At 39.1% G+C, this 19,613-nt stretch overlaps 1 protein-coding gene across 8 annotated transcripts in view; it reads left to right on the top strand.

Annotated features, from left to right (window-relative positions):
• Positions 1 to 19,613, top strand: part of nav2b (neuron navigator 2b) — a 148,387-nt gene that overhangs the window by 54,120 nt on the left and 74,654 nt on the right. For 6 of the 8 annotated variants that reach the window (XM_083560933.1, XM_083560932.1, XM_083560931.1 and 3 more), the window contains 3 exons: positions 6,425 to 7,382; positions 12,807 to 12,916; positions 18,898 to 19,009. In XM_083560933.1, the coding sequence (XP_083417059.1) occupies positions 6,425 to 7,382; positions 12,807 to 12,916; positions 18,898 to 19,009 (1,180 nt within the window). Of the gene's footprint in view, positions 1 to 505; positions 576 to 6,424; positions 7,383 to 12,806; positions 12,917 to 15,462; positions 15,920 to 18,897; positions 19,010 to 19,613 lie in introns of those variants that run through there. The other 2 variants (XM_083560934.1, XM_083560935.1) reach the window with 2 other exon arrangements.

The raw sequence follows: 19,613 nt of genomic DNA, 5'->3' as shown, positions 1-19,613 counted from the left end.
GAGAGAGAAAGAGAGAGAGAGAGAGAGAGAGAGAGAGAGAGAGAGAGAGAGAGAGAGAGAGAGAGAGAGAGAAAGCACGTTCTCTAAGCTGCAGCTGGTTGTGGTATGCACTCGTTCATTGTCCTTTGATTCAACTTTAATTAAAGAGCGAGGGAGATAAAAAAAAAAAGGAGTGAGACAGAGCGGTAGAGAAAAAGAGAAGAGCTGTGAGAAGAGATCATTAGCTGTGATAATGAGCGCAAGAAATAAGTGAGTGAGAGAGTGAATGAGGTTGGTAAAAGTGCATTCATCCTCTCGAACTCATTTATAGAAGGATACAATAGTGCTGTAATATGAACTGAGAATGAGGCCCATAATGCAGCACGGTCAGTTTGCTCGAAACTACAGAGAGGAAGCTACAGTTACCAGTTGACATGACATCACACCGGCTCTGACGCAGGGTGGACAGTTAATCATTGATTTTCCACTGCTGAATCAGGATCTGGTTTATTATGTGGGTGGGTATGAAAGAGAGAGCACAGTAGCGCAAGTTAGAAAAAAATTCTAGTCAAATTCAGCACAAGCGACCACCACAGGTAAGACCACACCAGACTTCTAGCAGACTGTAAAAACCTCCTACCGAGGCCTCGTGCTTGTCTTCGTTATGATTACAGGTCTTGTAAATTTCCTCGCTGGATTGATTCCATGTCCTGAGTGATGATCTGTAATTTGGACATTTTTCACAAACCCTGAGGCTGAACCCCAAAGCCACTGTGTGTGTGTGTGTGTGTGTGTGTGTGTGTGTGTTTTTTCTTTTAGCTTTTGGATCCAAGAGCTCTAAGATGCTCCAGGTGTTCTCTGACTTGCCCGGATTTGCATGGAATTCGGGCGTACGATTTATCCTGCAAACAGTCTTCGGGATTTCTTCCATTTTATTTGATTTGGCTCTGATCTCTGCAGTCGTGTGACCTTTCCCTTACGAAGAAATAAATGTGCTCGTATAGGAAAATAATCAAAGACACTATAGCATGATGCATTTAACTATAAAAGCATGTGAATGTCATTTTTTTATCAATTTACTATTAGTTTTAGAATTTATTATTTGATTTTAGTGTTTATGTACAATTCTCATGGGATTTATTTTTTTGTTATTACAGAAAAGGAACATGTATTACATTAATAATGATCCGGGATTTGTGTTGTGGCCAGGAAATCAATTTACACCTACTGATTTGAATATGTAACAGAATTGTGGTACTAAACTGATTGGCCTACGTACTAAAAGCATTTGCAGGTAGGTTTCAGAGTGAACTTACTGTGCCAGTGAAAGGTTTTGAAAACACCCGGTCTGAATAGAGACACATGCATGTTGCTTTGGTTTATATGCAACAAACTAGTGAAAGGGCAAAAAAACACAGAAGAATTGGACAGTGAATGGAAGTTTTTTTGCCAACATGGCTTCCATTCCACACTTTAACGCCATGCAATTCCATCTGGACTGCAGCTCATTGGAACCGGCTTCACCGCACAGCAGCACAATGAGCCGAAGTGTACGTCCGAGCTCTGTAAGCGTTATTTAAAGAGCGAACAGTCAGCTGGAGTGATATCTATCATGGAATGACGTGTCCAGTCACTGCACCTAAATCCTATTGAACTGCTCTGGGATGAGCTGGATCACAAGAATAAAATCTCCAGCTAGTGAAGAATAGCTTTCGCAAGTTTTCCAAGAGGCACAGCAAAGTATTTCAGCTGAATGTTTGGAGAAACAATCTGTCTGGATGCCAAGTGTATGTTAAGCTGTTATTCAAATTTTCTTTGTCACATACACATTCATACAGAGTAGGACGTGTAGTGAAATGTGACGGTCCAATATGTAAACAGAAATAGAATATAAAGTATAAAAGAATATAAAAGTATATGGTATAACTAAGCATAAAAAATAGATAATAAACGGACTCCACTTTATGTATACAGTACTGTACTGTATTATCATTTTGTCCTTAATGTCCTGCAGGTCAGGGAGCAGGGATAGTACACTCAGCTCACCGCACCAACCTCTGTAGGGCACGCCTGTCCTGCATGGTGCTGTTCTTGAACCAGGAAGTGATGCGAAGGACATCAGGATGTTCTCAATGGTGCAGGTGTAGAATGTCCTTAGCACCTGAGAGGGTGGTTTAATCAATCTTGTACTTCAGCACAAAGCAGTAGCGGGACCTTAGTGGAGAGAGTGGACAGGGTCCGGTACCTAGGTGTACACATCACGCAGGACCTGTCTTGGTCCTGTCACATCAACACCTTGGTGAGGAACGCCCGGCATCATCTGTACCATCTGAGATGTTTAAGGGACTTTAGTCCTTAGTCTTGCTAACATTCAGGAGAAGATTGTTCTCCTGGCACCACCATTTTTTAATCTCCTGTAGGTAGGCCATCTCGTAGTTGTTGGAGATCAGACCCACCACAACAGTGTCGTCAGCAAACTTAATTATGATGGTGGAGTTAAAAGTGGCCACACAGTCATATGTGTACAGCAAGTTCAGCAGTGGGCTCAGAACACAACCCTGAGGATTGTGAGGGTGAGGAAGGATGAGGTGGGTTTGCCCACTCATACAGCTTGTGGTCTGTGCTTCAGGAAGTTGGAGATCCACTGAATTCAGGATGAGTCCCAGAACCTCCAACTTAGAGGTGAATGTGGAAGGAATTATGGTGTTAAATGCTGAACTGTAGTCCACAAACAGCATTTTCACATAGTTCCCCTTCATGTAGACCAGGTGGCTCGTTGTGTGGAGAAGATGTATAATGGCTTCCTCAGTAGAGCCGTTTTGGAGGTGAGCACACTGTAGTGGATCCAGAGTGTCCAGTAGTGTAGCAGTAATAAAGTCTCTGACCAGTCTTTCAGAGCACTTCATCACTACTAAAGTCAGGGCTACAGGGCGGTAGTCATTGAGGCAGGTGGGCTGGGCTTTCTTCAGTACAGGGACAATAGTGGACTGTTTAAAACAAGAGAGGACTACAGACTGTTTCAGGGAGAGGTTGAATATCTTTGTGAACACCGTTGCTAGCTGGTCAGTGCAGGCTTTCAGATCCCGACCTGTGACAGCAGTGCTAGTTCCTCCTGCTCAGTGCCTGATCCTGATTCATGCTTTTGTCTCCATTTGCTCGCCGGTGTTTACTTTTGTCAATGGTTCAGTAAACACTACATTTTCTAAAACAACATCTCCTCTGTGTGTGTTCAATGTACAGTATGACCACATTTTCAAAACCTTAAAGACGCCTTTGATCATTTGAACTCTTATATAGTTAACCGGTGCTTTGAACTTCAATACAGAGCACCTTTCATGCCCTTGTTAACATTCAAAAGTGGGCATTTGACCCACTTTCTCTCTGTGTGTGTGTGTGTGTGTGTGTGTGTGTGTGTGTGTGTGTGTGTGCATGTGTGTGCGTGTGTGTGCGTGTGTGTGCGTGTGTGTGCGTGTGTGTGTGTGTGTGTGCATGTGTGTGCATGTGTGTGCATGTGTGTGTGTGTGTGTGTGTGTGTGTGTGTGTGTGTGTGTGAATGGGCACCTATACAGCAGCTGCCAAAGTGTCCTTTTACAGTAGCTGAACATCTAAATGTGAGCACTTAACATTCATTTCTTGTCCATCTTATCAAACACTTTTTTTGGGTTCTGTATCTTCTCATTATAAAGGTAAGGTAATGATAATCATCTATTTATTGGATGCTTCTTGCTTGAAACTGGAGGCTGGAAAGTATACCATGGATTTAAAGACTTCTTTAAATAATGCTTTTGTCAGGTTTAGGGATGTTAAAAAAAATAGCTATTGTAACGCTCTGGAAACGTGTTATTTGTTTGTGGTTCGTTTCATAAAGTGTGTGTAACAATACAGAATTTTAAAATATTCGAAAATGCTCTGTTAGAGCTGTGATAATAATTCGTTACCGTTCTTAAGCTTTTTCGTGTATCTGTACTTTACTGAAGTATTTCCATTTGGGGAGACTTTTACTTTACTACATTTCAAACACAAATATCTGAATTTTTTACTCGATTACATTTTGCAAAATCAGTCGTTCCCTTTTATTTATGAGTGGATTAAAACTTAACTGGTCAAGCAGGCAGCAATCCACCAATCAGAGTCGAGCGGTTGCTCTGTTTTGAACTGGTTTTGATTGTCGTTTGGTGTTTCTGCTTATCGCCAACATACAGTTCAGCATCAGCTCAACAACAAGCAGAACATTTTGAGAGGAATAAATGATGGAAGAAACTCCAGACTCGAATTCACCACCAATATTTGAGCGATATTTTGGAAGTAGGTAAAAAAGAAGGTTTTGGCTCATGATAATTTTAATAGACATCAATCAGTGATTGACTTCATATCATTCTATTAATAGATTGATGTGTTGAATAACATTAGAGTCTTTTCACAATGAACTGAGTTGATTAAGCAAAGAATTGTGACAGAAAACGATAATAGAAACATTATTTATAAACATTATTATAGCCATCATAAATCACAATACTTTGGATAATTAAGTACATTTGAAAGCAAATACTTTCGTACTTTTACTCAAGTGAAAGTTTAAAGCGAGCACTTTTACTTTTCTGAAGTCATATTTTATCTAGAGTATCTCCACTGATGAATTGGACAGTAAATGACTGGAAGAAAGTTCTGTGGAAAGATGAGTCCAAATGGGACATTTTTGGCTCTAACTGAAGAACTTTGTATGATGGAGAACAGAAGAGATTATGTTAGCAGACTGCCTCATTCACCACAGTCACACATGGAGGTGGAAGCTTAATAGTTTGGGATTGTTTTGGAGCAGGGAAGGCTGGTGACTTATACCAGGTGAAGGGAATACTGAACCAACATGGCTACCATTCTATATTGTCCAGGTGCAAAGAGTGTGCGAAACTGTGATAAATTAGGACACCAATTTTACATGACTGGGGTTTTTGTTTGTTTGTTTTTGTTTTAGAAATCTCTTTAAATATATTATAAAATATATGAATGCATTCTTTGATCAAGAGGAAAGAAAATAACATGGCGAGTGTGGCCAGGCAATTGCCAGAACCAGAAAGTATCATGTCTGTTCACCCTATGGGTAGAGATTGTGAGCTCGATTTTCCATTGAGTGTGCAAAGCTGTCATTCATGCTACGGTACAATTTTACAAGGAAAATAAAGTGTAACATCTGTACATGTTTGGTCAAATTGAATATTGTTTTATTGTTTAGTGTGTATTACCTAGTTTGTTGCATCATAAAACAAAAGTAACATACATGTACCACCCATGTATGTTATATATTTTTATATATTTCTAATCTGATGGTAGTAATTTCTTGCTTTGCCGATTGCTTTTGTTTATTATACCTAATGTTTGCATGAACACCCCCTCCCATTCAATTAAATGAAATAGACCACCTCATTTATTCCCTCCAGTGACCCATGAGTCATGTGCGTTCTGTGAGCGTTCTTTCAGTCGACTCTCAAAAACCAAACACACTCCTGCATGATGTTTGGCTTTGAATTTGAAATACTTGCTTCCTCTAACTGCCTCAGTCGTATGAAAATATTAAGTAGTGGACTGAGGAGCTGATCTTTAGTGCACATATTGGACTCTTAGCAGGCGTAAGTTCAAGAATAGAAACAGATCTGGTTCATTGTGGGGTAAGTTTAAAGTATTAAAGTAGTAATGAATGTTTAAGTTTAGGTTTAAGTAAAGTAAAGTTTAGTTTTTTACGTTATCAGAATAATTTTTAGAGTTTTATCTTCTATTATATTATAAAGTTGCCAGTGTCTATTAATAGTGAATATAATTGATATTAATTATTGCTGTTTCGGGTTATGTATTTGTCCATGTGTAAATAGGAAAATTATTTCTATTATATAATATGATAATAGAAATTATATTATTATTATATTATATTAGTATTAAGGAAGTAATTACACATTTGAGAAATATAAATGTAGGCTAGGTGTACATTTACAATATATTTACAATATATTTGTATTTTTTTTTTATAGTATTTTAAAGACTGCCTTTTTTTTGTTTTAGTTATTAGTAACTTACTGGGTGCATTCCAATTCCATTAACCTAAGACCTTTTTTTTTCTATAAAAGATTGAGTTTGGATTTTGCTGTACTGAGTTTTGTTGTCTTGTTACAATGTTTAGAAAAATCTATTAATTACCAACCAATGATTTTTAAACACTGTATGATTAATGAAGTTTGGTTTGTTTGTTTCAAGAATATGAACCACTGAGGTTCTGGAACCTTTGTATAGTACACGAGATGTGTACTAGTGTTGGGTAGCTTTACCTCCTTTTGTTCCTTGAATAGTTCTGGAAACTTGGTTAAAACATGTCTATTATCTTTATGGTGTCTTATAATTAATAATTATCATTATGTAGCCAGCCACACTGTTCCAATTGTCACATTTTCTTCTACAGATAAATCAAGTCCTTCTCCAGTAATGCTTGACCAAGAGCCTCCCAGCTCTCCTGTTCTTCAGTCAGGAAGCACCAGCAGCACCAAAGGATGGCGAAGCAAGTCTCTCAACGCCAAACACAGTGCAACCTCTTCTATTCTCTCCATCAAACAGCCCTCCTCACCTTCCCTGGAGGTTCCTCCCAAAGTCATCGCTCAGAAGTCCATGCTAGACAAGCTGAAGCTTTTCAACAGCAGACCCTCTTCTCGGGCATCCAGCACCATATCTCTAGAAGATCCTGAAGGTTTGAATACAGATCTGAATGAAGCAAATATTTGTCATGTCCATCCTGAAGCCCATCTGGGAAACCAGCAACCTTTAATGGCAAGTAACTCCAGTCCTAAGCTTGCTCTAAAAGGGATTGCGCAAAGGACGCTGAGTAGGACTTTGGTACCTAAAGTAAAAGCTTCTGAGAAGGACAAAGACAAAGTAAAGACGAAAGGTAAAACAGATAAAGATAAAACAACAAAACGGTCTTCAGGTGTTGAGCAAAACCGGAATGTGGACGAACGAGATGAACCCAGGGCTGAACCTTCGACAATGACTGAAGGTAAAAAATCAAGTTTGATTCCCAAAGGAACCAAGAGCCATAGCAACACTAAGAAAGAAGTGTCTTCACAGAGCGGTATACCCAAACCGGGACACACCAGTAAAGTCTCGGGGGTGATAAAGAACCCAGTTGCACTCCCTGGTGGCAAAGTGGAGAATTCTCGTGCTTTCAGAACTGGAGGTTCTTTATTGGCTTACAAAAGCTCGATGGAGAACAAGAACTCTAACTCCGCTACTAGTTTGGTGGAAGGACGATGCAGTCACAACATTTTGACTAGTATTGCTCAGACCAGCAACGTGAACAACATCCAGCTTCCTCAAACACAGCACAGCCACCCCAACACGGCTACAGTCGCCCCCTTCATGTACAGGTCAGTCATTTGGGTTGAGAGTTCAAATGCTATTTAAACTTATCTAAAATATATGGACAGAAGTTTGTGGAAACCTGACCATAAGATACGTATGTACTTTATAAACATCCCATTCTAAATTCAGTCTGTTATAAGAATCTCCACTCCTCTGGGAAGATGTTCCACTAGATTTTGGAGTGTACTTGTGGAGATTTGTGCTCATTCAGCCACAAGGGTGTAGTAAAGTCAGGTCAAAGTCAAGTCAAGAAGCTTTTATTGTTATTTCAACCACGAATAGCTGACGCAGTACACAGTAAAATGAAACATGCAACATGCAGTACAAGACAATACAAACCAAAACAGTACAAGACAGATACATAAAATAGCACCAACCAGTATGCATTCTGTATGATATGTTATACAGTACAATGTGCAACACTATATAACATATTATACTGGTTATGTTATAACATAGGTACTAATGTAGGTGAGGAGGCCTGGGGTGCAGTCAGTGTTCCAATTCATCCCAAAGGTGTTCAATAGGACTATGGTCAGAGCTCTTTGTCAGGAGATCTTTCAACCAATGTAAAGCAAATCTTCATGGAGCAGGAGTTGTGCACTGCACAGGTTTGGGTCTCCTAGTTCAGATGAAGGGAAAATGTCATTCTAACGCATCCAAAGACACTGTATACAGTTGTGCGCATCCATCTTTGTGGTGTGTCCAACATTGTTTGGAGAAGAACCGCATATGGCTGGTGTCCGAATACTTTTGCCCATATAGTGTATGACTGAGTAAATGTAAAAGTCCAAAAACAGCCCAGACTTTGCCCAATGCATTGCCCAACGCATTTTTTATATTCCCCTTTTTACAGGTTAAGTTCTGTATTATGAATATCAGCAGTAATATGTTTGATGCTTGTTTGTTTTTGTTCCAAAAAATCCTTAATCAAGAACAACATGGTCATTACCATTCCAGACATATGCACATATATTTTCCCATCATTTTGTCAGTTACTTGCTGCTGACAGAATTTGGGGAAAAGTGAAAAAGAAAACAGAAGAAAGCACTGTTTCCAAAAGGCCAATGTAAATACAATTTTAAAAAGTGCAAATAGAATGAATAAAAATTTTAATAAAAAAATCAATAAGCAAAATGGAAATATTGTAATATTTTAAATGTCAAGTCAAGTCAAGTCAAGTTTATTTGTATAGCGCTTTTCACAACAGACATTGTCTCAAAGCAGCTTTACAGAAAACAACAGTGAAGGTGAATGGTGTGCGTTTGTCCCTGATGAGCAAGCCGTGGCGACAGTGGCAAGGAAAAACTCCCTTAGATGATATGAGGAAGAAACCTTGAGAGGAACCAGACTCAAAGGGAAACCCATCCTCATATGGGTGACATCAAGAGTTTGGTCATAAATCTTTCAACAATACAGAACAATTTGTGATCATCATAGATCCAGCATCAGCTTCTCCATGCCAGGGCCTTTAAACACTCGGTATCTACTTCTCCATGATCATCCATAGGTCCATAATCTTCACGAGGTGGGACGTGACTGGAGCTGGCCAAACCTCAGGATGCCTCGGGATGGGGAGAGAAAGAGAAGCAGTGGAGAGGAATTAGCGTAGCTGCTGTTCATGATATTAACAGCACAAGTTGATAATGTGCATGTAATCATATATTCTGGAGCACAAGGTTGTGATGTGATGTGTGTAATGTGTGTTATGTGTAGGCTTTGCTAAAAATATATGTTTTTAATCTACACTTAAACTGGGAGAGTGTATCTGAACCCCGAACACTGTCAGGAAGACTATTCCAGAGTTTAGGCGCTAAATGTGAAAATGCTCTACCGCCTTTAGTGGACTTTGCTATTCTAGGAACTACTAGAAGCCCAGAGTTTTGAGATCTCAGGGAGCGTGACGGATTGTAGCGTGTTAAAAGACTGGATAGATACATGGGAGCCAAACCATTTAGTGCTTTATAAGTGAGTAGCAGTAGTTTGTAGTCTATTCGAAACTTAATAGGAAGCCAATGTAGGGACGATAAGATTGGGGTTATATGATCGTGTTTTCTTGACCTAGTAAGAACTCTTGCTGCGGCATTCTGAACTAACTGAAGCTTGTTTATTAATGATGCAGGACATCCACCTAGTAATGCATTACAGTAGTCTATTCTAGAGGTCATAAACGCATGGACGAGCTTCTCTGCATTAGATATAGATAACATATTTCTTAGCTTAGAAATATTTCTAAGGTGAAAGAAGGCTGTTTTTGTAACTTGATTGATGTGATTTTTAAAAGATAAGTTGCTGTCTAAAATAACTCCCAGGTCTTTTACCGTTGAACTAGTAGTTACAGAACAACCGTCTAAATGCAGGCTGAGATGCTGGAGCTTCTGTGTACTATTTTTTGGGCCGATGAGCAAAATCTCCGTTTTATCAGAATTTAATAGCAGAAAGTTATGGGTCATCCAATCTCTTATTTCTTCAACACACTCAGTTATGCGAGCTAATTGAGCTGTATCGCCTGGTTTGGATGAAATATATAGCTGGGTATCATCAGCATAACAATGGAAGCTAATTCCATGCCTTCTAATAATATTTTCTAATGGAAGCATGTATATTGTAAAAAGCAGGGGTCCTAGAACTGACCCTTGTGGCACGCCATAATTTACTAGCATTATCCTGGATAGCTCTCCATTTAAATCTACGAAATGGTAACGATTGGACAGGTAGGATTTAAACCAGCTTAATGCCTGTCCCTGAATACCGATGTAATTCTGTAAGTGATCGAGGAGAAGATCATGATCTATAGTGTCGAACGCAGCACTAAGATCTAGTAAAACTAATAGGGAGATGTAGCCTTGGTCTGAAGCTAAAAACAGGTCGTTAGTGATTTTAACTAGAGCAGTTTCTGTGCTATGATGGGGCCTAAAACCTGACTGAAACTCTTCAAAGATATTGTTCTCCTGCAAGTGGTTACATAGCTGGGCAGCGACAATCTTTTCTAAAATCTTAGACATAAATGGGAGATTTGAAATTGGTCTGTAATTCGATAGCGTGTTTGGCTCCAGATTAGGTTTTTTAATGAGGGGCTTAATAACTGCTAACTTGAGGGATTTAGGGACATGACCTAACGATAGTGAGGAGTTAATAATATTGAGAAGAGGCTCACCAGCTGTATATAACACTTCCTTCAGTAGTTTAGTGGGAATTGGATCTAACTGACATGTTGTTGATTTAGCTTTCATAATAGCATCATACAGCTCTTCCTGTCCTATACATGTAAAACAGTGTAGTTGTGGGGTTGTAAGTACGATTGTGTCGGGAGATGCTGTCAGAGGTTGAACTGCCACAATTGTTTTTCTAATGTTATCTATTTTTTCAGTGAAGAAATTCATTAAGTCCTCACTACTAAACTGTGATGGCACACATTTTTCAGATCCCTGATTTGTTGTTAATTTAGCGACTGTACTGAAAAGGAACCTGGGATTGTTTTTGTTATTTTCTATGAGTTTGCTCAGGTGTTTAGCTCTAGCAGCTTTTAGCGCCTGTCTGTAGCTAAGCATACTGTCTTTATACGCAATTCTAAATACCTCCAATTTAGTTTTCCTCCATTTTCTCTCCAGATTACGTGTTGTTCTCTTTAGGGCATGCGTATGACTATTATACCAAGGTGCAGGTGCTTGTTCTCGAACCTTTTTTAACCGGATGGGGGCAACAGTGTCTAAAGTGCTAGTGAGGATAAGGTCTACGTTGTTCGCCATCTCATCAAGATGATCAGCAGTTATGGGTTTAATGTGAAACTGAGATAAATCAGGCAGGTTATTTATAAATCTGTCCTTAGTGGTTGGAATAATAGTCCTACCAAGTCGATACCGTGGTGAAACACGGTTAATCTGCTCTACCGGTAGTGTGTACAGTAGGAGATAATGGTCTGTGATGTCATCACTCTGGGGTAAAATATCTATATCAGTGACGTCTGCTCCGTAGGATATTATTAAGTCTAGTGTGTGGTTAAAACGGTGGGTTGGTCTGGTGACGTTTTGTTTAACTCCAAAAGAGTTTAGTAAATCGACAAATGATAATCCTAGGGCATCGTTTGCATCATCTACATGAATATTAAAATCTCCTACAAGCAGCACTTTATCAAAACTGATCAAGAGGTCTGAGAGAAAACAAGCAAACTCATGAAGAAAATCAGCGTAGGGTCCTGGGGGTCTGTACACGGTGACCAGAGCGAGTTTTCTATGCATGTCTGAAAGTGCAATTTTAAGAACGAGCACTTCAAATGATTTAAAGCTGAATCCTAATCTCTGACTAACATTAAGAGAAGCACTATAAATGGTTTCTACACCCCCCCCACGACCAGTCTGACGGGGCTCATGCTTATAAACATATCCTGACGGTGTCGACTCGTTTAGACCCATATAATCACCTGGTTTAATCCAGGTCTCAGTGAGACAGAGTGCATCGAGATTATTATCTGTGATCATCTCATTTACAATCAGTGCTTTGGGTGCAAGTGATCTAATGTTTAAAAGACCGAACTTTAGAACTTTGTTGTGTTTGTTTATCTGCCATTTTTCAGTTTTAACTGCAATAAGATTATTTCTGGATCTTGTGTATGTAATTCTTGGTTTTACTACCCGAGGAATAGATACGGTTTCTATAAACTGGGCTGTGTGTGAACTTGTAACTATTTGGTCTGTAGTATGCGTGTTCTTAAAGTTGAAGATTTCTTGATGTCTTACCAGTCAGATGGTGTGAAGTATCCTAGAGATGTTATCTGATAGCACTGCTGCTCCAACTCTGCTGGGGTGCAGGCCATTAGGGCGGAAGAACCTAGGACGCTCCCAGAAACAGTTCCAGTTATTAACAAAGAGAAGTTTATGTTCTCGACACCATGACTGTAACCATTCATTTAGAGCTAAAAGTCTACTAAACTTTGATATTATCTACTATTGTCTACTATCTATTGTCTACTCCAAATGATATTATAATTTGCTATTGTGTGTTAATAGTGCTTATTTAAATATTCATAGATAATACATATGATAAAACTGCAGCAAACAAAATACAGACTATATTTAATATATATTATTCTATAATATAGATTTATTGAAAGTATAGAATTATTGAAAAATATTTTTTTCTACTCCAAATGATATTATAATTTGCTATTGTGTGTTAATAGTGCTTATTTAAATATTCATAGATAATACATATGATAAAACTGCAGCAAACAAAATACAGACTATATTTAATATATATTATTCTATAATATAGATTTATTGAAAGTATAGAATTATTGAAAAATATTTTTTTTTGTACGTTTAATTATTTATTCATGCACTACTAAGAGCAAAGGTTATACCTGAAAACAGTTTTTTAGCTATTTGCTAATGAATGGCTGAATACATCTATGTGTTTCTTGTGCATGGTAGGTCTCAGACAGATGTGGATAAATCTGGCATGAGTGAAGGAGGGGAATGGAACAAGGAGAGATCAAACCTTCGCAGCAAATCCATCCACACATCTCTGGAAAGCCTGAAAGGTACAAAACCCTTAGCTCACTTTGATCAGATATTTATGTGCAAATTTGACAGAGATCTCAAATGACAGAACCACAAAACCTGACATCAGTCAGTTGTGTAATGCTGAGCTTTTCATTATTCAGCTCAACTGAGTAAAAAATAAAGCCACGTCATGATAGACACGGTTTTGGGATCACATGCTCTTTATGTTTGCCAGATGCCCTTATTCAGAGCGACTTACTATTAAACCATATCTACAAAAGTATTAAGACACCTGTTTTTTCCAGCTTTTTGTTGTTCTTCTTCAAACCGTTATCACACGGTTGGAGGCACGCAGTTGTAAAGGATGTTTTTTGACGCAGTGGCCTAACATTTTCCCTTCATTTAAACTATGAGACCCAAAACTTTTCCAGCATGGCAAGGCCTTTGTGCACAAAGCCAGCTCCATGAAGATAAACGTTACATTGGTTGGGGTGGAAGATCTTGAGTGGCCTTCTATAGAACTCTGACCTCAATCCTATTGAACACCTTTGGGATGAATGTGAATGCTGACTGCACCCCAGACCTCCTTACCTTCTTACCTACACCTTTGTGGTGGAATGAGAAAAAAATCTCCACAATCACACTCCAAAATCTAGTGGAACATCTTCCCAGAATAGTGAAGGTTAATATAAAGGCAAATGAGGATTAAATGTGGAATGGCATCCCCAAAGAGGACATACATATCTTATCGTCAGGTGTCTACAAACATCTATCTATATAGTGTATCAGATTATTTGGACAATTTAGTAGATGGTTTAGGGTTTTGCTCAGAAGCCAACCAGTGACAGCTTGGCAGTGCAGGGATTTGAAATTGTGACCTTCTGAGAAGTTTAAAAAACAGAGCTACAATTTCCTCTTAGTATTTATTGTAGCCAGTGGTTGCTGTAGTATTTTAGCTAAGTATGTTTAGTTAGCCTGCTAAAAGCACAATACAATAATGTTACTGGACAAGATGTAGCATTAGATAAAGATCCACATACCTGGCTAGCTTCTTACATAACTTGTGATAAAGATTCATTCTAATGGACCAATCATAACTTGAAGATAAGGCCTAGTCTAGTCCACCCAGGAGTCTTAAAGAACGTTGAAAAGTATGGGGTAGTATAATGTAATTTGTTCATAATTTAATAAATTACAGTACATAATTTAGCAAAACAGAGCAATTTATATAGCCATAGTGTACAAACATAACATCATATATGTATCTGGCAGTGGGCGTGTGGACGATTGCTGGTTCATGAGTGGAGGGTGGAACATGCTTTCAGTGGAACACACTAAAGACAGAGAAAAATGCGCTCTAACACTGAGACATCTGAACTCTGTCAACCGCTGGCAGGAGTAAGGCATCTCATAAGGTGGGAGATGCGTACATCCTGGCAGCGTCCCAACGTATCCTATCGTATATACGCTGCTACTTTAGACTGCCGTGCGACAATGAAATATTTTTACAATTTTGTCAGATAACTGTAGTCATCGTAAGATTGAAAAATCGTAGGAACCATCGAAACATGGGCATAGACTGCCTGTATATTCACTGAATATATCACTGGAGTAGTAAGCCCAGATAAATGGGGAGGGTTGCGTTAGGAAGGGCATCCAGCGTAAAACATGTGCCAAATCGAACATGCGGATCACGAATACGGATGATTTGCTGTAGCGACCCCGAATGGGAGAAGCCGAAAGAAAGAAAGTAATTCAGGGATAACACCATCATTTGGATGAGGTCCTCAGGAGGGGTCTAGAACAAGATTTAGCAAAAAAAAAGGCTTTAGTGTGCATTTTCACCATTGGGATCCATTTCACCATTTTGCGTCAGCACTTTTAAAAGATGCCTTCAGTTCAAGTGACCCGTCTGATCTAAATTCTCCAGAAAGAACCGGGACTTTGGTTCATTGCGTGTCCTGCATTTAGCTGAGCGAATCCCACAGCGCTGGCGTCTCACTGGACACGGAGAGAAAAGGAGCTGATCTGCATGATAAAGGCTGTAGATGTCAGGGAGTTGCCAAGGCCAATCGGCCCGTGTGTATGTGTGTGTGAACCATGAGGTCATGCGAGGTCATGTTAGAGAGAAAGAATGCACTCGCAGTTTATTCTGTATGTGCAATAATTTGACCAAAGCCAAGCGTTAATTAGAGCGAGGCGTAACTTGTACTGTATATGAGGTAGTGTGTGAGTATGGGTTTGGAGGCATGGAGGTCTTTTCTCTGTCTGATAGTCTTCTGTGAGCAGAGAAAGTCACCCTGCAGGGGAAGTGTGCTGGCACGGAAAATGGAACGCCACTTCAGTTTAGCTTTTCCCCCCTTTTTCCCTCTATCTATCTCTCTCTCTCTCTCTCTCTCTCTCTCTCTCTCTCTCTCTCTCTCTCTCTCTCTCTCTCTCTCTCTCTTCTCTCTCTCTTTTCCATGGAGGAAAGGAAAAGGGAGGACCATCCTTGCAAAAGCCTTTTCCACCAATCCCTCGTTTTTATTAAGAAAAAAAGGCAGCAAATGTGTCAGAAAACCCATCCATTCCTCCCAGATGGGGCATAGAAGAGTGGAGTCAGAAGACACAAGATACCACAGACAAACAATACTCACACACTGAAAAGATCACTGATCTCAAGATGGAGTCTGAAATCCATAGCCTTAGAGAACCTGATCCTGAGGAACCAGGAACTGGAGACAGCATTTCTTTGAGCCCTGCACCTCCAAGCCCACCTGGCAGTCAAGGCATGTTGGAGATCTCGATGGAAAGTATCAAGGATGAAGATCCAGAATGGAGTACCTCAGCAGGATCTGAAGAAAGTTTCTGCGCAATTCCATCAGAGGAGAAGAACTTAAGAGAGGACGCTAAGAAACTGAACAGGGAGTGTGAGGTCATGCACACACAAGGCCACATGTATCAGCTGCATCTGAGCCAACACACAGGTGCATGGGACAGCATTGCCCGTGTTAACCAGGAGATCCTTCTGACCATGCTGGATATTTACGAGAAATACAAGAGTAAGACGATGCTCTAATGTGTACCACCACACAATTTGTGTGTGTATTTGTCTGAGAACTTGTGGTCTTATCGTCCTGAAGTTGATTTTTCACCAATTTGTGTTTGTTCTTTAACCTTGTGCAGTACTTGAAATTAAAGATTTGAGATGTTAAGGCCAAAAATCTTTAAGTGGGGTCAGTGCCAGTGTCCCAGGCTAGAAAAGCTAAGCTATCAGATATCAGTTAAAAGGGAAATATAAATAAAAAGAGCACCCCCCCACACACACACTTTATAATCCAAGCTAATAATTGTTGATAGAATGCAGATAAAGAACTAACACATTTAGCTGATTTGCTGTGGTGGCTATAGTTCAAGTCATGTTTATATAAAGTTCTAGTACTTTATTGTTTTTGATGCAACTCGTTTCCAGTTATTGTATGTCAAATATTTTACATAGTCTCAGGCGAATGATGACAATATTTTAAACAAATTTATAATCCAAAGGTGAGTCTTCAATGTTTCTCAGTAACATGACAAAAAAAGGTTGGATTAGCTGCTATAGTTAAAGTGCTAACAGGAAATTACTATTTTTAGAAGCATTCCACAGCATTAAACATAGCTACTGTATAACCTGATTAAAAAAGTATGCTTTGTCAATCCTTAATAAATAAACACTATTTTAATCATTGACAAAGTGAGTATAAAATACCGCACACCATTCTTTGTTTTAGTTCTGAGATTTCTTCGCTATTAGATTAAACCTATTTTAGATATATTAGATTTGAATTCTACATTGGTGCGGTCTTTTTTTACCAGCTTGGATGGTTTAAAACAATATAATTTTGAGATTTTGTGGTAACAAGTATTAACCAAAACTTCCACTTCCACCAAAAAAAACCCATTTCAATTAGACCAAATGTAATCTGTCATAACTTAACTAGCTAATGGTTTTATTCTTAATCAGCAGCAAGCAAATAATACAGCTCTTGAAATTTTATCTTTTTGGTGAAAAAAGGCCCTAACACCAGGCCAAGTATTAACATTATTGCTAGCAACCAGAGCTAAAGTGTTGCTAGTGTCAGTTAATGCTAACTAGCCAACTAGAAGCAACTAGCATGATTACGACAGCTGAAATAAAATTAGCACAGAAAACAATAACTAGCCAGGTAGACTTGAAGCAACGAGCATAATTGATTCAAGCCACACCGTGTGGAAAAACAATAGATAATGTTAACAAGCCAGCTACAATTCTAGCGGCTAGCATTACTAGCAATTATATAATACTAAGATTAGCTAGTGCTGGCCACAGGTAGCTAGCTATTCTACAGACAGAGTCATTTATGTAAGAAGATTAGCAAGCTAAAGTAGATTTTAATGCTGGTATAGTAGTTTCTGTTGCTATTGTGCTTTTCACAGCAATATACTTTTGTCATAATTAAATGGAAAACAATGGTTTTGCTTCTCAGAAGAAATGATTTCTCTCTATCCCTCTTCCTCTATCAGTTCCCCTCACGCTCCACAACAACTTTCTCTAGAGATGTGAGCAGGGTGGTAGCCAAATGCTACCATTAGCTTGGTATTCTGAATAGACTTTTGTGTTTGTGTTAGTTTGCCAGAATGTACAAGTGGCCATTTGTCTTTCCTGAACATGCTTTTCACAGCATGTGTGCCCGTGTTTGTGTGTGTACAAGTGCTTGGTCATCTGAGTTCTTTGTGGCCTCCTCATGTTCGCCAAGCGGCTCTTAATCCCAGCAGCCAAATCCCCACTTAGCCACCAGTACACAGTGCATGTTTATTTGCAGGAGTCTGATTCGTTCAGACGGGCTGATCCTGTTAGCATTAGTGTATTCACGCTAAAGCAGAAAGCTCTTTTAACCAATCTTGGGAGATTGACCTCATATTTTCTTATTGGTTGCATTATTAAAGTATTCACAGCGCTTCACTTTTTCCACATTTTGTTGTTACTGCTTTATTACAAAATGGATTAAATGTATTATTTTCCTCAAAACTCTAAAAACAATACCCCATAATGACAACATGAAAGACGCATGTTTGAAATCTTTGCAAACGTATAAAAAAAATTTTTAAAAATCACGTACATAAGAATATTTTGTTGAAGCTCCTTTGGCACCAATAACAGCCTCCAGTCTTTTTGAGTATAATGCTACAAGCTTGGCACACGTATTTTTGGGAGCTTCTCCCATTTTTCTTTGCAGAACCTCTCAAGCTCCATTAGGTTGGATAGGGAGCGTCGGTGCACAGCCATTTTCCTTCAGGTGCCTTTTGGCAAACTCCAGATGTGTGGTTATTTGTCTTTTACTGAGGAGTGGCTTCTGTCTGGCCACTTTACCATACAGACCTGATTGGTGGAGATCTGCAGAGATGGTTGTTCTTCTGGAAGGTTCCTTCTCCTCTCCACAAAGAAATGCTGGCACTTTTTCAGAGTGACCATCAGGTTCTTGGTCACCTCCTTGACTAAGGCTCTTGTCCTGGTGGTTCTAAAATTCTTCCATTTATGAATGATAGAGACCACTGTGCTCATTGGGACTCGCAAAGTCTGTGCCTTAATAAAATCCTGTCCCGGATGTCTACAGACAATTCCTTGGACTTTATGGCTTGGTTTGTGCTCTGACACGCACTGTTAACTGTGGGACCTCATATAGACAGGTGTGTGCCTTTTAAAATCATGTTTAATCAACTGAATTTACCACAGGTGGACTCCATTCAGGTTGTAGAAACATCTCAAAGATGATCAGTGGAAACAGGATGCACCTGAGCTCAATTTTGAGTGTCATGGCAAAGGCTTAATACTTATGTACATGTGCATTTTTTTTTTTTTTTTTTACTTTTTGGATGCATTGTAGCATTGTTCTGGTTTTGTCCTGTAACCTCAAAATGTTTTGTGGATGTGTTTATGGCAAATGTTTAAAATTTTTCCAGTTTACAGGGTAGAAAAAAATGGTAGGGGCGTTCAATCCCAACTGGTTTGTCTCTCCAGGTGAAGATTCGGAGAGCAAGAGACTGCGGACAGTGAAGAATATTGCTGATTTAAGACAAAACCTAGAGGAAACTATGTCCAGCCTGAGACACGTCACTCATATCAGTCACAGGTAAGGCATACACATATTCTGTTCTAACAGTGTTTAAAAGTTGGTTGTATATTCGGAAATAGGAAATACCACCAATAGAAGCCAACAGTTCTATTCCTGGATCATTTCTGTCTAATTTAAATGATTGCATAGTAAGCTACATTTGAATTTAAAAAAATTTGCAATGTAGATCCACACAATTGCCTCAAGATTATTCAACCCATTCTTCTGATTCTTCTTATTTCCCCATTTTTTACTTTAGTTCCAATCAGCAGCTATTTCCCAATTACTTTTTGCTGCACAAAAATGAAGGAAAAAACTAATAACCATGGCAAAAACCATGGAAGTTTGTGCTTGTGCTTTAATTTCCAGGCCTGAATACCATAAAGTCTTGTTGCTGCAAGATTTAATCAGATACACAAAACCTGGTCAATAGAAAACTGTTCAAGTCTTTGGTGACTTGTGTATGCTCTGTATGTGCTATAAGAATATAAGAATGAGACTGAATATCATGGCTGTATTGTGGTGGGGTATGGGGGGGGGTATGGAGATGTTTCAGAGTGCGATCTTCCTGAGGTGATGATAGCAAATTACAGTAAAGCCTACTGAGGCAATGTGGAGCCAG

This window comes from Silurus aristotelis, assembly GCF_946808225.1.
Source record: "Silurus aristotelis genome assembly, chromosome: 14".
Classification (NCBI taxonomy): Eukaryota; Metazoa; Chordata; class Actinopteri; order Siluriformes; family Siluridae; genus Silurus; species Silurus aristotelis.
This window is presented reverse-complemented; position numbering and strand designations above follow the sequence as displayed.